At 41.6% G+C, this 22,480-nt stretch overlaps 1 protein-coding gene across 7 annotated transcripts in view; it reads left to right on the top strand.

Moving 5' to 3' along the window:
• LOC139374698 (liprin-beta-2-like) overlaps positions 1–22,480 on the top strand; it is a 94,398-nt gene that overhangs the window by 12,401 nt on the left and 59,517 nt on the right. For 3 of the 7 annotated variants that reach the window (XM_071115779.1, XM_071115821.1, XM_071115812.1), the window contains exons 1-2: positions 5,850–5,987; positions 8,781–8,882. In XM_071115779.1, coding sequence (XP_070971880.1) covers positions 8,819–8,882 — 64 coding nt within the window. In that variant the 5' untranslated portion in view covers positions 5,850–5,987; positions 8,781–8,818. Of the gene's footprint in view, positions 1–1,923; positions 2,043–5,849; positions 6,760–8,780; positions 8,883–22,480 lie in introns of those variants that run through there. The other 4 variants (XR_011627725.1, XM_071115790.1, XM_071115829.1 and 1 more) reach the window with 3 other exon arrangements.

Raw genomic sequence — 22,480 nt, 5'->3', positions numbered from 1 at the left:
TATACCTGCTGGAGCGTGTGCTGTGGTTGTTGCTGCTATGGTGACCAGTGAATTGAGATGAGGCGGGCTTTTACCTAGCAAAGACTAGGTTTGTCTTGGCCCATTTATCTATGTCAAGAATTTAGAGTCTCTATCTCACTAGATGGTTTTTCTACAGAGATTAGAGGATGATGGAATGTTATTAATATTTGTAATCATTTCATAATTAAGAAAAAAATCTCCCCAATATCATTGGTAGTTACAGTCTTGTCCCATTGCTGCAACTCCTGAACGGACTTGGGAGAGGTGAAGAGAGCCGTGCATCCTCTGAAACACATCCCACACTGCCATCCCAACACCCGCACCAATGTGTATGAGGAAACACTGTACACCTGAGTACTGTGTCAGCTTGCACTGTGCCTGGCCCGCCACAGGAGTCACTAGTGCACGATGGGACAAGAACATCCTTGCCGGCCAAACCCTCCCATAACCCAGACGATGCTGAGCTGATTATGCGCCCCCCCATGGACCTCCCGGTGGCGGCCGGCTTTGACAGAGCCTGGACTTGAACCAGGATCTCTAGTGGCACAGTGATGCAGTGCCTTAGACCACTGCGCCACTCAGGATGTCCCAATACTATTTTCTTAAACCCACTGAAAATCCTGTGTTTCTATGTCAAATGGTTTTGTTATATTTCAGTCTTCTGTGATGTATATAAAGTGTAATATTGGGTTGCAAACTCAAAATGAAATACATTTCAACTCTATATTTGATACAGGTATGTTCTTTTTTTTAAGCCCATAACCATGTGTGTCAGGTGTATACTTTTGTTTCAAAGTAGATTTGTTTAAGACAACCAAAAACACTTTGTGACCCTGATTTAGCCCGCTGCAGTAAAAGGTAACTGAGGTGAAACATGTGCTTAGTGTTAGAGGATGATGACAGACACTACCATGTTGTAAGAAATAGGCCAACAGAACCTGGTAAAAGGATTGGTAGATTTTTTTTGAACAAACAAGGTATGATGGATTTGGTGAGCCCACTGAGCCAAGCGAGGGGAAGGTCATGTTGTAGACCGTGAGGTGACACCTGATTGGGCTTCCTGGCCTTTTGTCTGATGTTTGTGACATATTAGAGTGCACCTGCTCGTGGATGACATTTCTCTGCTCCTGCAACCTGCACTCCCCCGCGTCACAGCTGCCAGGTGAGTGGAGCGATGATCGGCCCGGTGAGCTGGCAGAAAGTCAACCGGGTCCTGGTCATCTGTCCTGTCCTAACCCCACTCCAGAGCCCCGGTCTGGAAGACTCAGTGAAGATGAGTAATAACAGCTGACAGCTACTGATATGACTTTGTACTTGTCTTCCATGGAATACTTTGTACTTGACTTCCATGGAATACCAATGCAAGTGTAGACTGTTGAAGTTTGTTTGATTCCTTACTTATACAGTACTATGCATACATCCACAAATAAAATGAGTATGAAAGTGAAGTATCTCACTCCAATGGCCCCACATTGGATGGGCTGATTTCATCTGTCAGTCCTGTGGTCTGAGCACATGTTGCCCACTGGTTATGAGACATGCTTTGCATAGTGTGACTGTAATGTTATCCTGTCATTTGAGCTGGGTTTGTTCTGGTTGAGCTGGCTTGTGGGTTAAGATGTTGACACCATGTAACCTTACTATGTTCTGTGCATCAGGAGTCATGTACTGCATATAGTGTAGGAGTCTGGTCTACCAGCCATTTTGAATGAGCTGCTGTTGATTTTTTTGTGGTTACAACACGGTTGCAAGGCAGAAGCACAGCACACACAAACTCATCATCTGGCAATGCTATGTGTTAGGCCCCCTGCCAACACTGTTACAATGAAGCCTTGTCTATTATGCAACAGATCACCTTTTTCACGCAGGTCCCCAGTGCCACAGACACGAGTTGAGTCCACTTCTGTTTAGATGGCTACCTCTCAAGCGCCCAGCTGAAATGGAAGGCTGTATGAACTGAAGGCCTGCAGGCAGCTAGTCCCCTCCGATGTGTCATCTTGTCAACTAGCACATGAACACATGTAAGTGGCAGAATGAGGCCCTGATAGGATGTTAGAGCTGTCAGTGGGGCTATGGCTTTGATGCTTAAACTGTATATTAAGCCGTGTTGACACGCTGGTTCTATTGGTCTGCCCACTACTGCTGACACTGGCCTTTGTGCATGCTGGTCTCACTGCCTGAGAGTTAACTACTGTACAGTTCTACATGTCTGAATAATGGTGTGGGAAATGATGTGCATCCCTTTGACTTTGCTAGCCTCTAGCTACATGTTGGCACAATGTTGGTAAGAGAGATTTGGATAAAAAAAAAACGTCAGTTTCAAACACATGAAAAATATGTTGTTTTTTTGTTGTTGAAGAAATAGGATGTGTAGTGTGATCGTAAAGTAAATGTCCACTTTATCTGCAGGCAATTGTAAGCAAACCCTGTGATTACATTTTTTTTCCTGCTTCCCTGAGCTAATAAAACCTAAAACGTAAAAACTGAAACGTGCATGTTTACACTAGTCTACACATTCTCTCCCAGGGCCTCTTATATGTATGGTAATAATGTGGTAGTGCTTATGACTACTGTTTTCTTGACTTTTATTTTATAATATTGGAACCCTTCATCCTCCATTGAAAGGAGCAATGCAGTTGTGAGATGTTGCGATCTCCTATTTGCTCTCAGTCACTTGATTGCTGACATGAGTATGACAGGGCCATGTAACATCCACTGCCAGGGCGATTACACTCGGGCCGCCTGATGTTGACATTTTGGAGAGCTAATGAAGCTTCACCAGCGAGGGGAGGTGGATGGGCTCAATATAGGGCTGACTAAGTAAAGCAAACCAAACCCAAGGTTACAATCGAGTTCCCCACGTCAACTTACGGCTTAGTTATTGTTTGATGAATTTTGTAATCATCAGCCAGACTCCCATAAGTATAGTTTCTGTAGGATGCTATTAGAGAGATTTGATCATTAAATACTCAAGGCTTGGAATAAATCTGCTGAGGTATATTAAGCGGATGCATGTTTCTGTTGATGTGCAAAGTCCCACATAACAGGTCTTTTCTGCTTTCTTTCAATTTGTGATGTGTGAATTGTTAGCATTGCATGATGTGTGAATTGTTAGCATTGCATAATGTGTGAATTGTTAGCATTGCATAATGTGTGAATTGTTAGCTTTGCATAATGTGTGAATTGTTAGCTTTGCATAATGTTTGAATTGTTAGCTTTGCATACTTTGTGAAATATTCGCTTTGCATACTTTGTGAATTGTTAGCTTTGCATACTGTGTGAATTGTCAGATTTGCATCCTGTGTGAATTGTCAGATTTGCATACTGTGTGAATTGTTAGCATTTCATAATGTGTGAATTGTTAGCATTTCATAATGTGTGAATTGTTAGCATTTCAGAATGTGTGAATTGTTAGCATTTCAGAATGTGTGAATTGTCAGATTTGCATACTGTGTGAATTGTCAGATTTGCATACTGTGTGAATTGTTAGCATCTCATAATGTGTGAATTGTTAGCATTTCATAATGTGTGAATTGTTAGCATTTCATAATGTGTGAATTGTTAGCATTTCATAATGTGTGAATTGTTAGCATTTCATAATGTGTGAATTGTTAGCATTTCAGAATGTGTGAATTGTTAGCATTTCAGAATGTGTGAATTGTCAGATTTGCATACTGTGTGAATTGTTAGCATCTCATAATGTGTGAATTGTTAGCATTTCATAATGTGTGAATTGTTAGCATTTCATAATGTGTGAATTGTTAGCATTTCATAATGTGTGAATTGTTAGCATTTCATAATGTGTGAATTGTTAGCTTTTCGTAATGTGTGAATTGTCAGATTTGCATACTGTGTGAATTGTCAGATTTGCATACTGTGTGAATTGTTAGCATTTCATAATGTGTGAGGACTTTTCTTTTTTTATTCCATTAAAATTGAACTAATATTCTAGATTCACACATTTTAAAGGGTGGCGATTACTTAATTTTCTGTAAGCATTAGTTAGCATGCGAGGGTCTATTTGAGTAAAGGTCAGAGTAGGGAAAATCCCCATCCATAAGTGTGGTCATCTTCTGTTAATCTCTTCTGCCTTCGTGGTCGAAATTCTTGGGTATTTCCTGCTCAACCCCTTATATTTGCGATTGTGACATCCAGGCCTCCGAAGCTTTCTCACTCTCTCTCTGGGCTTCAGCAGCAGTTGGCTCTGCTTGTCCAAACAGGCCAGAGTCAATGAGGGAAAACAGTAAACTCACACCCCTCTGTGCTTCACCCCACTTCACATGCGCTGGCATTTCTGTTCACATTACCCACCAGACTAATTGTTGAAAGCAGTAGGACCACTTCTTTGGCCCAGCCATTAGTGTCAGAAGACCTGAGAGTTACTCCAACAGATAAAGGTGGAATTTCTGTCTTCCTCTGGTAACTAGTGATAAACACTAGATTTTCAGGTATGTGAATTAAGCAGAAAAGTTTCACCCCCAAAACTGTAAGGCCTTGATGGCCTCCTCAAACAAACAATCAGGAATCATGTTGAAATGGCACTTCCTTCATTTGAACCTTGTGGCCATTTGACTTGCACACAAGCCATCCTTTGGTCTGGTGGATGTGGGACTTTTCTGGTCCCTGTGAAAGAATGGGACACCGCTGATGTCTGTACTGTAACTCTACCCAGCAGCGCTCAGTGTGTCTGTCTTCAGCAGAGCATGAGGACTGCAGGCCGGGACAACCTGGACAAAAACAGGAACTTGATCTTCCTCCCAGTGTTACTACTGTGCCTGTCTGGCTCAAACAAAGCTCACCATTCATTATTCTATGTCCTAACTGCAAAGACCACCTTCTGATAAAAAAAGTATTTATCATCTACACAACACGAAAGATTATTCGTCCAGAAATGTGTTTCCATAGAAATGATCTTTATTACATCAATTTTGATCCTGCAGACTTATATCAAAGACTCAGACAATGGTCTTGGGTGGGCATTGAGCTCATCTGTTCATACAAGTATTTGTATTTTCTCAGTTGGACTTTGTATTGAGGTGGAAACTTTCTTGTTAATCATTAGGCCTGCATTCCATTGACATCTGTACTGCATGTAGCAGGTGAACAGCATTTTAATAAATAAAAAAACCTCCTTACATTTTTATACTGATAATGAACAAACTTCATTATCACTGTGTTAATACACTTATTAATGATCTTACAGGCATCATATGTTGTTGTTGTAATCTCCCAGAGACTTTTGAATGGCAGCAGTACATTAGACAACACATGGTGATGATAGCGCTGGCTGAGATAGAGCATCCCTCCAGTCCCAAGTGCTCAGCCAGAATCAGCTATTTCCTGGCCAGCGTGAAGGAATGCCTCAGGTCCACACTCTAATTACAACAGCATTAAGTCCCTTGCAGGGGACAGATAGAGGGCCATGAGGATCTGACCAGTATTAAACGCTGCTTCTTTTTATCAAGCTGGAAGCTCGGCGAATCTACTTTTTATAGTCCTTTGATAGGACTGGAGGGAAATCAACTGTAAATAATCTGTCATACATTTTTTCAGGATTATAAAGTAAAGGCATGGAAATTGCAAAGCACTGTTTAGAAGTTCAAACCTTCTCCCTTATAGGAATGTTTAGAATAATTTAGGCCCTTAGAGGCAAGTTACTGTCTCTCCCTTTTTAAGCAGGTCCCATGCAGTGCTTATCAAAGTTCTCCAAATGGATCATGTGCAGAAACCAGATACAGAGCTGGATATCTCTAATGTACTTAGGACACTGTTCGGCATGTGATGTTTTCAGATGTCACTAATCATTTTACTGATAGCAGCAGAAGCACTCGGCTGCTTGGTGATTCTCCAAACTGTGGGTGGCTCAGAAATGCACTTATGAAAGTCACTGAACGAGCAGCAGGACAGAATAGGGCTGCAATGACCTAGCAGACACAGCGGTTTGGCACTGTACGGACTATACACGGGTGCAGTGGATTTGTATATTTATTTGTACAGACCAAGAACATCTTAAGATTTGAGAAAGTTATCGAGTTACAGTTCACAAGTTTCTAAAGACAGTGGCGAGGGATGATTCAATCTTCATATCGTATTCTTGTAAATCTTTTTTGTTGCCTAGATTTAATCATTTCAACAGCATAACACAGATATGATTCTATTTAGGCTACAAATGTTACTTGTTAAGGTAATATATGATTATCCAAACCAGCTCGGATTCAGTTTGTTTATGGGGTTTGTGCTTCAGGATAGGAGAGGTTTGTTGTTTTAACCTTCAGAGTTTTTTGGCACACCACATAAATGCCCGGCAGCTCAATTTGGCTCAGCACGGAACTTCCAGGTTATGTAGCATTTGATGTGGTCTGTGGAGTAGTTTAAAAGTCCTTTATGTCTTTTCCAGACAGCAACACATTGTTCTAAACCTGCTGTTTTCTGCATTGTGAAAGTTGGCTATAGCTGAAATGTTGAGTTTTTGACAGAAATTTGCTTTGACGGCACCGGGCTAGATTTCACTCTCTGTCGAGTCCATGGCTTATCCAGCGAGGAGCAGGCCCAGGTGTTTGAATTGAAAATACACCTTGCGGCGGAGAAAGGTGCTGACCCATAGAACATTATTGTGAGAGACTGCTAGACTGCACTGTCAGGGGCAGAGGATGAAATGGGAAGACAAAGGGACATCCTGAGCACTGCTAGCTAATGTTATCCTCTTCAAACAGGCTCAGTCTACTCCTCTTTTCTGTGGTAAGAATGCCTGTGATAGCTGACTAGTGACACTGGGGCCAAACTAAATAGAAGGCTTTAAGTGCTGTAAGGTTATTGATGTGTCTGTTTGCTTGGCTATATATTAGTCATATTTGTGTCTGCAAAGTACCACCTCAATGCTTTGCACAGCAAGAAAGCTTTAAGACCGGGCAGAAAATGTAGTTCTTATAACAAACTGCTGTCATGACAGGTTGTTCAGATGCAGGATCTTAATTTGACCAGTTTCTCACAGAAGGAAAATAGTGATTCAGCAACAGGGAATGTGAATTATTGTGTGTATTATATATAATGGGCATTTTTGTAGGGGTTGATATATTTTCTGTTAGGTTAAATCAATTCTGAAATGTTAAAATGGAAATGACAAACTTTAGAAGCCTTTTTAATTCAACTTCAAATACACTACATGTTTGCATTTCAGCTATGCAGGACATTTCCTGCAACAACAGGGTGATCAAGTTTGTTTTGCTGGCAGTTGTTTTGTTACTGGGAAACTGTGAGAATAAGGCGTGTCTGTTTCTACATAAACTATGAATAATAATGATAAATAAGTAGTAGGTAGTTTCACTATGATTTTGGATATCTGGAAGTTCTAGGTTTATTACAGATAGCATATCTCATGTTCTAATGTCATAATGAAGCTCTCATTTGTTTGTCACTTCACTGTTCTTTTGTTACAGTTTGTTCTAATGGACTTGATACACTCCAACAATAGTATCCTAATGCAGGGCAATAGCTCTACCAAGGTTGTGTCTTCGAGCTACATTAGATTGTACAGAAGCAGACAGTAGACTGTATTATTCTCTTTGGCATGTCCATTAGTGCACTGCAGTACCCTGATCTCTTCATGGCCTTTAACTGCAGGCTTTAATTGGGTTTGTATGATCAGGCCAGTTATTAGAATAGCAGTGTCTGCTGCCCACTGTGATGCTGTTACACAGAGGAGCTGTCACTGCAGAGGCTCTGAATGAATGGAGCCATCACCCTCAGCCGTGTCCAGCTGAATCTGAACAGCCGCATAATTAACACTGTTGACGCCTGGCTCCTTTCAAAGCACTGCCTGCCTGTCCCTGCCTGCCATTCCGGCGTCTACAGTTGCCTTTTGTCACAGAGGCCTGTCGCTATGTCCTCAACGCATCACAATCAATGGTCACATCTAATTATTTTTCCAGAGAAGATTACTTGAATAGCTATGTTTCTATTATGGCATATGATAGATAGTACAGAGTTAGTTGGTGGGAATTAAAGAGTTAAGCAGTCAAAGTTCAACATGCTGGTATTGTCTTTGATCTTTGGAACTCATCATAGGTTGATGTGTGAGACAGATTTATTTCTTGGCACAGCAATCAATTTATGCGTCACGCTTCACTCTGATCCCTTTTGAGCCGTAATGAAAACAGACCTGGGTCCTTGTGAATGTCTCCCAACTCAGTGATGGTTGAGTGGAATGGAGATATACCCCAACGCCACCAACCATCAGCTCTATCAACAGCTGAAAGAACGAAGACATTCACAGTGTGTTTAGATCCCGTAACCTGGGGGGTTAGGCAAGGGACGGGCTGTTCTCTCTGTTTAAGAGGGCTGATGGTTGTAAGGCAGGATGACAGAGGGAGGAGACCCTGCTGGGTTCTTTGGAGGCCTCATTAGAACAGGGGTCCGCTGTACAGAGCCATGCTCTGTCCTATTGATAGGGATGACCCAGAGAATATACCAGTAGTCTCTGTACCAGGCCTAGCCAATGGGATCATATTGCAATGTATGCCTAGGAACCAGCACGTTACAAGGACATACTGTATCTGAAACCGTTTCAATAGAGAATATATCACAGCAGTACAATTGATCCTCAGTTCTCCGTTCAGGTGTTTATTTATACGTGGCTAATTTGTACCATATGACATATATTTTCTAACTAATGTTTACTGTACAAAGTTTTCAATGCTAAATTATATTATATTTAGAATTCCTCTTTCTTAAAATGTAACAGTGTTTATATTTCCCTCCAGGACACTAAGCATAGAGGCTGATGCAGTAGTCTGTCGCCATGGCCTCAGATGCAAGCCACATGTTGGAGGCGGCCTTGGAGCAAATGGATGACATCATTGCAGGTAAAAGTGATTAATTATCTCTTCCTACTACATCTAATACATTCTCCCACAGTTTATTATGGTTTTTTGATTCACCATTGAAAAGATCTGTGTATTTTCACACGACTCTGACGTCAATTTGGAATATAAAACAAACTTGAGAAACTAGTTCACTTCTTTTGAAAGAAAGGTCCTTGCCTCATTATACTGTCTTTGTACACAGTGATTGGTTCAGGTGACATACCTTATATCAAACCGGTTTAACTGCTGGCGTGTGTGGGCTTGAAACACACCATGCCACTGCCAGACAGGTAAAAGCTGAGAAACGGAGCAGACTAAGCAAGGCTACCCTGTAAAGAAATTAGGTCCTGAATAAAACATCAGATCAGCCCTGCCTGTGACACACAGGAGGCTGCTGAGGGGAGGACGGCTCATAATAATGTCTGGAATTTAATACCATTCCACTTAATCATTACCACGAGCCCATCCTGCCTAATTAAGGTTCCACAAACCTCCTGTGCTGTAACAATTCCATAGACATTCAAACCAGTAGATAGTCTCTAGCGCTGACGTCATCCACGTATTCCCATGGAACACTCCCGATGGTGCATGAAGTGGATCATATTGAATTTGAAATGGGTCATTTCGCTGAATGGGTCTGAATGGCACAAAAAAAAGGGATCACGGTGAAAGTGGCCGAAACTAGCAAAGGATCATGGTCGATGTAGTTGTTTTCATCCTGCCTGAGAGAGCCTCCTCCTTCGTAGACCAATCATTGGCTGGCATGCTATCTCAGCACATGGTCCTGTGTGATGACAAATGTTCTTGTCAGAATGAATCACTATTTAATTAAATATCTCGATTTGTAGCAAACTTTTAAAGAATTTAGTGTGGGGATTAAACTGATCATAACAAACACATTTTAGAGCCCAAAACTTTTGGGCTGTTCTGACGATCATCATTTTCGTAGGCTTTCAACGGCAGACCAGAGCTTTTGGCGGCGCTAGGTTGCTACGCGGTAATAGACCAGCAGAGCTCGTGACTTCCCACTCTAGACTGGACACTGGGGGCCTGGACAGTTCCCCATGTCAATCCTCAGACCGTTTACTATAGACTCCATAGACTTGAACTAAGATGGGTTTGTAACACATTAGACGGAATGCATTTCCAATTCCATTGAACTCCATCTCTTGAAGTCTTACTTTTGAAGTAAAATTCTAAACATCAGATTAGATTATTACATTTACTTGTTTTAGAAAATATTGTAATTAGTATAACAATTTAGTAAATAGTAGCAAAATGTTATTTTTCCCATATATACAACATGTAGGCTAAATTAGCCTACGTTCTGTGGTCCCCATGAACAGAATACTAGACCCACAAGACTAAGCCACACGGTCAGATAAAACATTAACATGATACACACTGTGATAATGTGATAATATATTCCATTTAGCAGACGCTTTATCCAAAAAGGGCATTATCATAATTTTCACAATTTCAGAGTTTTATTTCCACCTCACAGTTAGGAAATATCATTAAAAAAAGGAAAATCATGTTTTTGGCTTATTTACAGGTGAAATTAGATCAGTTTGTTCTGTTATGATGTTCTCCCAAAATATGAGTGTGTTTTAATGGCATTGTCCTCTTTCTTGCATGTACACTATGAGTCCTATTTAGGGAATCCATGCAGTATTAGTGTGGTGGAAGGCACAGTCAAACATGGATAGTGTGTGTGGGCGTGTGTGTGTGTGGGCGTGTGTGTGTGTGTGGGCGTGTGTGTGTGTGTGTGGGCGTGTGTGTGTGTGGGTGTGTGGGCGTGTGTGGGTGTGTGTGTGTGTGTGTGTGTGTGTGTGGGTGTGTGTGTGTGTGGGCATGTGTCTGTGTGTGGGGGGGCATGTGCCCACATCCATTTGTATGTGTGTGTGGCTGTTAAATTAGGGGCAAGAATTTGTAGGGGCTTGGGCTGAGCTCCCTGCAGCAAGCTCAGCTATTGCCAACATGATTGAACTAATAAAGGGTTCATGTTTAATGCAGTCGGTCATCTAAATAGACTGTGGGGGATGAAGCTCAACATGCCAGTTTGTGACTAAACGGATCAACAGAACAACTCAATGCTACATCAGTCTCTGTGGAGAGTGAAAGACATGCCACTCTGACAGCCGTTGGAATTGACCACAGAGTTTGACTTAGCCTTCTGTATTAGTGATGCGTGGGTTGACTCATAACCCACTGTCCCCGCCGTTATATTCACGGGGCGGGCGGGTTTAGGTTGGGTTTATGATCATGATATATTGTGTGGATGAGAGGAAAAAGGGGAGAGGAAAAGAAAGATAAAGAGGGAAAAAATGCCTATAAAATGTATTTCTATCTATGGGCTACATTGAGCTTTTTATTTCATCATTTTAGGCCACCGGGCATTACTGCGTAAGCCTAAACGGTTGGAGTTTAATTCAATAAGAGAAAAGCTGTGAAAGGAGAGTTGAAAAAAAAGAGAAGGGAGGGCCAGAAATGTAATGTTAGGGAAAGATTTGGTGAAGTTGTAAAAGAGCATGATGGAAGTCCCGCGGCTATGATATACAGTGCCTTGCGAAAGTATTCGGCCCCCTTGAACTTTGTGACCTTTTGCCACATTTCAGGCTTCAAACATAAAGATATAAAGCTGTATTTTTTTGTGAAGAATCAACAACAAGTTGGACACAATCATGAAGTGGAAGGACATTTATTGGATATTTCAAACTTTTTTAACAAATCAAAAACTGAAAAATTGGGCGTGCAAAATTATTCAGCCCCCTTAAGTTAATACTTTGTAGCGCCACCTTCTGCTGCGATTACAACTGTAAGTCGCTTGGGGTATGTCTCTATCAGTTTTGCACATCGAGAGATTGAATTTTTTTCCCATTCCTCCTTGGAAAACAGCTCGAGCTCAGTGAGGTTGGATGGAGAGCATTTGTGAACAGCAGTTTTCAGTTCTTTCCACAGATTCTCGATTGGATTCAGGTCTGGACTTTGACTTGGCCATTCTAACACCTGGATATGTTTATTTTTGAACCATTCCATTGTAGATTTTGCTTTATGTTTTGGATCATTGTCTTGTTGGAAGACAAAAATCTCCGTCCCAGTCTCAGGTCTTTTGCAGACTCCATCAGGTTTTCTTCCAGAATGGTCCTGTATTTGGCTCCATCCATCTTCCCATCAATTTTAACCATCTTCCCTGTCCCTGCTGAAGAAAAGCAGGCCCAAACCATGATGCTGCCACCACCATGTTTGACAGTGGGGATGGTGTGTTCAGGGTGATGAGCTGTGTTGCTTTTACGCCAAACATAACGTTTTGCATTGTTGCCAAAAAGTTCAATTTTGGTTTCATCTGACCAGAGCACCTTCTTCCACATGTTTGGTGTGTCTCCCAGGTGGCTTGTGGCAAACTTTAAATTACACTTTTTATGGATATCTTTAAGAAATGGCTTTCTTCTTGCCACTCTTCCATAAAGGCCAGATTTGTGCAATATACAACTGATTGTTGTCCTATGGACAGAGTCTCCCACCTCAGCTGTAGATCTCTGCAGTTCATCCAGAGTGATCATGGGCCTCTTGGCTGCATCTCTGATCAGTCTTCTCCTTGTATGGGCTGAAAGTTTAGAGGGACGGCCAGGTCTTGGTAGATTTGCAGTGGTCTGATACTCCTTCCATTTCAATATTATCGCTTGCACAGTGCTCCTTGGGATGTTTAAAGCTTGGGAAATATTTTTGTATCCAAATCCGGCTTTAAACTTCTTCACAACAGTATCTCCGACCTGCCTGGTGTGTTCCTTGCTCTTCATGATGCTCTCTGCCCTTTTAACGGACCTCTGAGAATATCACAGTGCAGGTGCATTTATACGGAGACTTGATTACACACAGGTGGATTGTATTTATCATCATTAGTCATTTAGGTCAACATTGGATCATTCAGAGATCCTCACTGAACTTCTGGAGAGAGTTTGCTGCACTGAAAGTAAAGGGGCTGAATAATTTTGCACGCCCAATATTTCAGTTTTTGATTTGTTAAAAAAGTTTGAAATATCCAATAAATGTCGTTCCACTTCATGATTGTGTCCCACTTGTTGTTGATTCTTCACAAAAAAAATACAGTTTTATATCTTTATGTTTGAAGCCTGAAATGTGGCAAAAGGTCGCAAAGTTCAAGGGGACCGAATACTTTCGCAAGGCACTGTATATATAATTGAGTTAATTAATCCGCCTATAAACATGGTCTCTTTTGTTTTATTGAGTAAGGCAGCTCCAAATTGCAGGTGTTTCAGTGCTTTCTGTGGTAATGAGGCAAGCCAGTGATTGGCTCAGTGTTCTGTCACTCATGGGGACACTACGTCACCGCCAAGTCTAAAGGTAGACCTCGAAAATTCTAGCCCTTTGGGTGCTGCCATAGAGTTACATTAGAAGTGCCCATCCAAGAAGGCTCAAGGTCATTGGCCACAGACAAAATTACGTCAAATTATGTTATATTTACAGTAGCTTTGATTGGACATGTCAACATCATACTTTCAAAATCTTAGCTATCAGTCATCATCATAAATCAAGTCGACAATCTAATGGCAAATCCTTTTTAATCCTTGTCATATGAAGAGAAATAATGAAGATAAATTACAGATAAAACCTATCGGTGCTCATCGGCCATTGGACATAAACATTACACAGCAAGTTGGGAATCACAAATTCAACAATGAGTGGTTTGGAAGGAATCAGTGGCTGTGTGGTCCCAAATCTGGGATTAAGGGGCTCTGTTCCAAGTTTAAAATGGTAAACATCCAACATTGCCAATGCTGTCAGTGAAGCATGATTTGAGCCGCACTCAAAATAACTGTTAACTTGGAACAAGACAACTGGGACCTCGGGAATGAATGAGCTCCGACCTTGAAAATACGTTTTGAACGGACATCCAACTCGGAATTGTAAATCAGGCCTCTTTCTAGAGCTACGACCTGAAGATCAATGACGTCATCATAATTCGAAGGACCGGCGTACCACCTTCCTGTTTAAGTGAGTACAAAATTGTATTCTAATACTGCTGCGTAAATTATGTAATATGCCATGAAGATATGTATACTGTAGCTAAGAAAGTAATACTAAGTGTCTATTGTGTAGTAAGATGTTAGTAGCCCATACTGCCTCACCCTAATAATTTGGTCTATTTACCCCTCTTAATTTCGCCTACTGTTCTGACTTGGTGGTGCACATGTAGCATATAACCAGTTTTAGAGAAATGTAATCATTGAATATTGTAAGAGCTTTCATTGTCTGCTTATATGCCCCCATTATTTATCCTACGGTTCTGACTAGGTGTACAGGGAGAACACTGTAAGAACGACCCATGTTCTGAATGCTGTCGCTGTACATTTCAAAAGTGCTGAACAAATCGTTATATTGACTACTTCCATCCTAACTCGCTCATTAATGACTTAATCGAAATTACGGATTGCTTCTTATCCAATTGTAGTCCCCTTATACCATAGTTTGTACATCTCAATTGTCATTAGAAACCACGTTTGTTTAAGCATGTCAGCCATATCAGCTATGTTTTTTTAAAGGCAGTAAATGAGGCTGAATGAACTGTTTCGCTGCCAGACAAGGCTCCGCTGATATCCAGGTGTAGCAGTGGTAAGATGTTGGGACTGCTGTTTGGACAGCTTTATGTAGGCCCTAACAGTTTGTGGGCACCGTTTGTCACCGTTAGAGTAAAATTAATGTATTGTTTAGTGTTGTGTTGTGGTTTTGCTGGCATGCAATCCACTTTTTTCTTTTTTTGCCCCTCCAAGATTTACATGCTAAAATCACCACTGGAAGAATGGACAGCCACATGATATTTAGCTTATTGTTTTTGGTATCTTTTAGTTGTCACTGTATTAGACTAAGCATAGGTGATTTGATGATGTTGAAATGTCGAAGTTGAAATGGTGCTGGAATAGTGGAGGCAGCTCCTGACTTGCGGTAACTCTACATGGTTCTAAATCAATAGTTGTGTAGTTGTCTGAAAATGATGGAAACATTAACTTGCTTGACCATGCTGTAGGTCATGTTAATGTTTGTTACATGCATTATGCTTTGTGGACTTCACCAGACAGAGGTTGCTCTCTGGTTTTGTGATGAAGCAAAGATGTGGTTGAATTTATTCAGTTTTACCAAATTTTTACCAGCATGTCACATGTGCAACCAGAGGAAAAAAAACTCTAGACCACCTTTACTCCACACACAGAGATGCATACAAAGCTCTCCCCCACCCTCCATTTGACAAATCTGACCATAATTCTATCAAATCAAATCAAAGTTTATTTATCACGTGCGCCGAATACAACAGTGAAATGCTTACTGACAGGCTCTAACCAATGGTGCAGGAAAAAAAGGTGTGTGTGTGTGTGTGTGTGTGTGTGTGTGTGAAGAAATAAAACAACAGTAAAAAGACATTTGAAAAAAGAGTAGCAAGGCTATATACAGACACCGGTTAGTCAGGCTTATTGAGGTAGTATGTACATGTAGATATCGTGCCTATGCATATATGATGAACAGAGAGTAGCAGAAGCGTAAAAGGAGGGGTTGGCGGGTGGTGGGACACAATGCAGATAGCCCGGTTAGCCAATGTGCGGGAGCACTGGTTGGTCGGGCCATTTAGGTAGTATGTACATGAATGTATAGTTAAAGTGACTATGCATATAAGATAAACAGAGAGTAGCAGCAGCGTAAAAGAGGGGTTGGGGGAGGCACACAACGCAAATAGTCTGGGTAACCATTTGGTTACCTGTTCAGGAGTCTTATGGCTTGGGGGTAAAACTGTTGAGAAGCCTTTTTGTCCTAGACTTGGCACTCCGGTACCGCTTGCCATGCAGTAGTAGAGAGAACAGTCTATGCCTGGGGTGGCTGGGGTCTTTGACAATTTCTAGGGCCTTCCTCTGACACCGCCTGGTGTAGAGGTCCTGGATGGCAGGCATCTTTGCCCCACCCGGCCAGGTCTCTGACCTCCTCCCTATAGGCTGTCTCGTCGTTGTCGTGATCAGAACTACCACTGTTGTGTCGTCAGCAAACTTAATGAAGGTGTTGGAGTCGTTCCTGGCCATGCAGTCGTGGGTGAACAGGGAGTACAGGAGAGGACTGAGCACGCACCCCTGGGGAGCTCCAGTGTTGAGGATCAGTGTGGTAGATGTGTTGCTACCTACCCTCACCACCTGGGGGCGGCCTGTCAGGAAGTCCAGGATCCAGTTGCAGAGGGAGGTGTTTAGTCCCAGGATCCTTAGCTTGGTGATGAGCTTTGAGGGTACTATAGTGTTGAACGCTGAGCTGTAGTCAATGAACAGCATTCTCACATAGGTATTCCTTTTGTCCAGGTGGGAAAGGGCAGTGTGGAGTGCCTCCAGTATTTATGCTGCAGTAGTTTGTGTCGGGGGGCTAGGGTCAGTTTGTTATATCTGGAGTACTTCTCCTGTCCTATTCGGTGTCCTGTGTGAATTTAAGTGTGCTCTCTCTAATTCTCTCTTTCTCTCTTTCTTTCTCTCTCTCGGAGGACCTGAGCCCTAGGACCATGCCTCAGGACTACCTGACATGATGACTCCTTGCTGTGCCCAGTCCACCTGGCCATGCTGCTGCTCCAGTTTCAACTGTTCTGCCTTATTATTATTTGACCATGCTGGTCATTTATGAACATTTGAACATCTTGGCCATGTTCTGTTATAATCTCCACCTGGCACAGCCAGAAGAGGACTGGCCACCCCACATAGCCTGGTTCCTCTCTAGGTTTCTTCCTAGGTTTTGGCCTTTCTAGGGAGTTTTTCCTAGCCACCGTGCTTCTACACCTGCATTGCTTGCTGTTTGGGGTTTTAGGCTGGGTTTCTGTACAACACTTTGAGATATCAGCTGATGTACGAAGGGCTATATAAATAAATGTGATTTGATTTGAATAGAGATTGCATCATCTGTGGATCTGTTTGGGCGGTATGCAAATTGGAGTGGGTCTAGGGTTTATGGGATAATGGTGTTGATGTGAGCCATTACCAGCCTTTCAAAGCACTTCATGGCTACGGACGTGAGTGCTACGGGTCTGTAGTCATTTAGGCAGGTTGCCTTTGTGTTCTTGGGAACAGGGACTATGGTGGTCTGCTTGAAGCATGTTGGTATTACAGACTCAATCAGGGACATGTTGAAAATGTCAGTGAAGACACCTGCCAGTTGGTCAACACATGCCCGGAGCACACGTCCTGGTAATCCGTCTGGCCCCCCAGCCTTGTGTATGTTGACCTGTTTAAAGGTCTTACTCACGTCGGCTACGGAGAGCGTGATCACACAGTCGTCCAGAACAGCTGATGCTCTCATGCATGCCTCAGTGTTGCTTGCCTCGAAGGAAGCATAGAAGTGATTTAGCTCGTCTGGTAGGCTTGTGTCACTGGGCAGCTCGCGGCTGTGCTTCCCTTTGTAATCTGTAATAGTTTGCAAGCTCTTCCACATCCTTCGAGCGTCGGAGCCGGTGTAGTATGATTCAATCTTAGTCCTGTATTGATGCTTTGCCTGTTTGATGGTTCGTCGCAGGGCATAGCGCGATTTCTTGTAAGCTTCCGGGTTAGAGTTCTGCACCTTGAAAGCGGTAGCTCTACCCTTTAGCTCAGTGTGAATGTTGCCTGTAATCCATGGCTTCTGGTTGGGATATGTACGTACAGTCACTGTGGGGACAAGGTCCTTAAATGCACTTATTTATAAAGCCAGTGACTGATGTGGTGTATTCCTCAATGTCATCGGAAGAATCCCGGAACATGTTCCAGTCTGTGATAGCAAAGCAGTCCTGTAGTTTAGCATCTGCTTCATCTGACCATTTTTTGTATAGACCGAGTCACTGGTGCTTCCTGCTTTAATTTTTGCAGGAATCAAGAGGAATGAGTTGTGGTCGGATTTACCAAATGGATGTTGAGGGAGAGCTTGTATCCCGCTAGCTGAATATCCATGTCGTCATTCAGCCACGATTCAGTGAAGCATAGGATATTACAGTTTTTGATGTCCCGTTGGCAGGATATTCGTGATCTTACATCGTCTAGTTTATTGTCCAATGATTGCACGTTGGCAAGTAATATTGCAAATAATTGGGATGTCTGCCCTGTGGGGTTAGGAGAATATTGTGTGAGTCCTGCTTGTTGTTGCTGTTGTTGTTGTTGTGGAAGAAGAAATCTTAATCTAATCCGAGGTGAGTGATCGCTGTCCTGATATCCAGAAGCTCTTTTCTTCCGTAAGATACGGTTGCAGAAACATTATGTACAAAATCATTTACAAATATCACGGAAAAAAACACATAATAGCACAATTGGTTAGGAGACCGTAATCTCCTCCGGCGCCATTTCACCCCTCCGCCTTTAACTCCTCCTGACTCCTCCTGATTCCTGCTTACAAGCAAAAACTAAAACAGGAAGCACCAGTGAGTCGCGCAATACGGAAGTGGTCAGATGATGTGGATGCTACACTACAGGACTGTTTTGTTAGCACAGACTGGAATATGTTCCAGGATTCATCCAATGGCATTGAGTTGAGGAGTATACCACCTTTGTCATCGGCTTCATCAATAAGTGCATCGACGACATCGTCTCCACAGTGACCGTATGTACACATCCCAACCAGAAGCCATGGATTACAGGCAACATCCGCATCGAGCTAAAGGCTAGAGCTGCTGCTTTGAAAGAGCGGGACACTAATCCGTACGCATATAAGAAATCCCGCTATGCCCTCAGACAAACCATCAAACAAGCAAAGCGTCAATGCAGGATTAAGATTGAATCCTACGACACCAGCTCTGATGATCGTCGGATATGGCAGGGCTTGCAAACTATTACAGACTACTGACAGAGAACTGGCAATCCTCGCACCACAATGTGAGCAAGACTAAGGAGCTGATCATGGACTACAAAAAAAGGCAGTCCGAACAGGCCCCCATTAACATCAACGGGGCTGTAGTGTAGCGGGTTGAGAGTTTCACGTTCATTGGTGTCCGCATCACCAACGATCTATCATGGTCCAAACACACCAAGACAGTCGTGACGAGGGCATGACAACGCTATTCCCCTCAGGAGACTGAAAAGATTTGGCATGGGCCCCCAGATCCTCAAAAAGTTATACAGATGCACCATCGAAAGCATCCTGACCGGTTGCATCACTAACTGGTATGGCAACTGCAACTACTTATTTTCCACCATAATTTGCAAATAAATTTATAAAAAATCCTACAATGTGATTTTCTGGATTTTTTTTCTCATTTTGTCTGTCATAGTTGAAGTGTACCTATGATGAAAATTACAGGCCTCTCTCATATTTTTAAGTGGGAGAACTTGCACAATTGGTGGCTGACTAAATACTTTTTTGCCCCACTGTATAAGTGTTTGCTAGGTAGCACACGCTCCAGCAGGTATATTTCACTGGTCACCCCCCAAAGGCAATTCCTCCTTTGACTGCCTTTCCTTCCAGTTCTCTGCTGCCAATGACTGGAACGAACTGCAAAAATCACTGAAGCTGGAGACTCATATCTCCCTCACTAACTTTAAGCACCAGCTGTCAGAGCAGCTCACAGATCACTGCACCTGTACATAGCCCATCTGTAAATAGCCCATCCAACTACCTCATCCCCATACTATTATTTTATTTATTTTGCTTCTTTGCACCCCAGTATCTCTACTTGCACATTCATTTTCTGCACATTGATCACTCCAGTGTTTAATTGCTATATTATTATTTTGCCACTATGGCCTATTTATTGCCTTACCTCCATTATCCTACCTCATTTGCACACACTATATATAGACTTTTTCTATTGTATTATTGATAGTATGTTTGTTTATTCCATGTGTAACTCTGTGTTTGTGTCGCAATGCTTTGATTTATCTTGGCCAGGTCGCAATTGTAAATGAGAACTTGTTCTCAACTAGCCTACCGGGTTAAATAAAGGTGAAATGAAAATAAATAAAAAATATATATCAATATGTGACATTATTCTGGTGAACAAGGGTTAATTTAGTCTTCTAGTGCAGTGTTTCCCAACCGTGGTCCTCCAGTACCCCAACAGTACATATTTTAACTGTAGCCCTGGACAAACACATCTCATTCAGCTCATTGAGGGCTTGATGATTAGTTGACAAGTTGAATCAGTTGTGCTTGTCCTGCGTTACAATAAAATGTGTACTGTTGGGTGTACTGGAGGACCAGGGTTGGAAAACACTGTTCTAGGGCAACATATAGCCTAATGACAGAAGAGAAGCTGCGTGTATCCAATTAGTAATAAATAGCTTAAAAAATGTCTGAAATTATAAACAGAAACACATCTAAATCAGGCAGAAAAAAATCCTGCACCCCCTGCCTATAGCTCCGGCCTCAGATTTTCACTTTATCACATAAAGTCGGGTGGTTGCGGATGAGTTACTAACAATTGCGGGCAGAACGCGAGTGAACAAACAGCTGACCCGAGCACCACTATTCAGTATGCAGGGGAATGTCACAGCTAGGGTTGCAAAGGGATGGTATATTACTGGAAACTTTCAAAGTTTACCATTAAACTACCAGAATGTTTGTATCTTTCAAGGATGGAATTTAATTTATCACAAGATATCTGGTGGCCCTTTTGGGTACTTCAGATTTTCACAGGTGTCGGTAATCATTTCTGGCCCTCTGTGTGGCCGTATCACATGTAAAATATATGAAATAATTGAAAAAATGAAAGAATAACATTTACATTTACATACATTTAGTGAATACCATTGGTGTTTTATATTAGTGTTTTAGCATGAAATATCAGTAATTATTTTTACAAACTGTTATTTATTTTACTGTCAATATGTATTTGTTGTCAATGTTTTGGCATCAAATTGTTGGCAGTTGAAGAAAATAATCCCATTCTTAATTAGATGCTTTTTTTAAATAATTAGGCTATTTATCTTGAACCATATGGTCTAACTACTAGAAACACCTGGATAATATGGACACAGGTATAATAAATGAATACTATATATTAAAAAAGTTATTCAAGTTTAAATTACCTAAATTACAATAGATTGCCATAGATTTTCTGTTAATTACCAAAATTACTGAAGATTCTGGTAACTTTAGTAAAATACCGGTAGTTTGGCAATCCTAGTCACAGCAGTGTTTTATTGTGTAAATCTATGTACATCTTGTCTGAGATTCATGCCATTGGTCTTTCTCTTTTTGTCAATTCACCATGACTAGAGATCGGGATCAACAGTCACCTTGACTGACCAAGGTGAAAACAAGTTAACCTCAAGGTCTAAATCAGGATATTCACAAGTTAATCATTGCTATTATCACAATAAGATCTGGTCAATAACAATTAAAGTTAATAACTTTACTGTTGCCAAACATTATCTCATATGCAGCCTTGAGTTTCAAGGACTACAAATAGAATATAATCTAAATGTAATTACTGCAAGGAATCCCAATCATCAACAAGGCTTTAGTCCCAATCATCAACAAGGCATTAGTCCCAATCATCAGCCATATTTTGAGATACTGGTCTGATTACATTTGAGTATTAGGACATTGTTTTCCGTAATACTATATGCTGGAAATATCTCTGAAAGGCACTTGACATTTAATATAATATGCAGGTAATGAGTTGCTGCAACAGTGATGGACTTGAAAATATGCCACCTACTGGTTATTGCTGGAGCATCTGAATCAGATGAGAGATACTCTATTATTATAATCTTGAGTTGAATAATTGGTTTCTTTGTGTTTTTCAATTATTGTCAATTTATTTTAGGATAATAAAAATGTGTTATATGGATAGTAGTTGGAAACCTCAACCAACTCCAAACCATGCTCACACAAAGAGAAGTAAGTTCAACACTACTGTAGAACTGAGCTGGCCTGGTAACTTGTTTCAGGCATTTTATTGAACAAACATGTTTTGTATCAGGCTTGTGATCTGAATAAAGCTGATTATATACTAGATATTAGATGAACAATAAACAGGGCTATTTGGCTGTAGATACCCATAGTTGTGATATTTTTAGCGAGATGCAGTTGAGCATGCGTGAATAATCCGTTCCTCTCTGTGTTTGTATGCGCATTGGCCCTCAGGCAGGCACAGGCTTATTTACGGAAAATCGTGGTTTTTTTCTACATCGTGTTCTTCTTAAATTTTCCTCAAAGTCAAGCCAACCAAAGCATGCACTCAATGTACCATAGTTTCTTTGTATGTTTTTCTTTTAGTGAAAAGAAGGCTGTTTGTATACATGGATATGGACTGGTCCCAGATCTGTGTGTGCTGCATGTCATGACATTGGCCATAGGAGTTGGCAAGACGGCACACACAGATCTGGGATCAGGCCTGTCCTACCAAGACTACTGGTTTTTCCTTTCAATTAAGACCTAGACAAGCAGGTGAGGGGAGTTTTTTTTACTAATCAGTGACATTAATTCATCAATCAAGTACAAGGGAGGAGCGAAAACCCGCAGACACTCGGCCCTCTGTGGAATGAGTTTGACACCTCTGCCCACAGGCCCAGGTGACCTTATGGCCCACCCCAGTATCATAGGAATGGTGAGGTCATTTTTAGATCATTTTAGATACACTCTCACAGGCTTCTTGG

Source organism: Oncorhynchus clarkii, chromosome 2 (assembly GCF_045791955.1).
Source record: "Oncorhynchus clarkii lewisi isolate Uvic-CL-2024 chromosome 2, UVic_Ocla_1.0, whole genome shotgun sequence".
NCBI lineage: Eukaryota > Metazoa > Chordata > Actinopteri > Salmoniformes > Salmonidae > Oncorhynchus > Oncorhynchus clarkii.
Note: the sequence above shows the minus strand (reverse complement) of the source record. Positions and strands in the feature narration are given on the sequence as shown.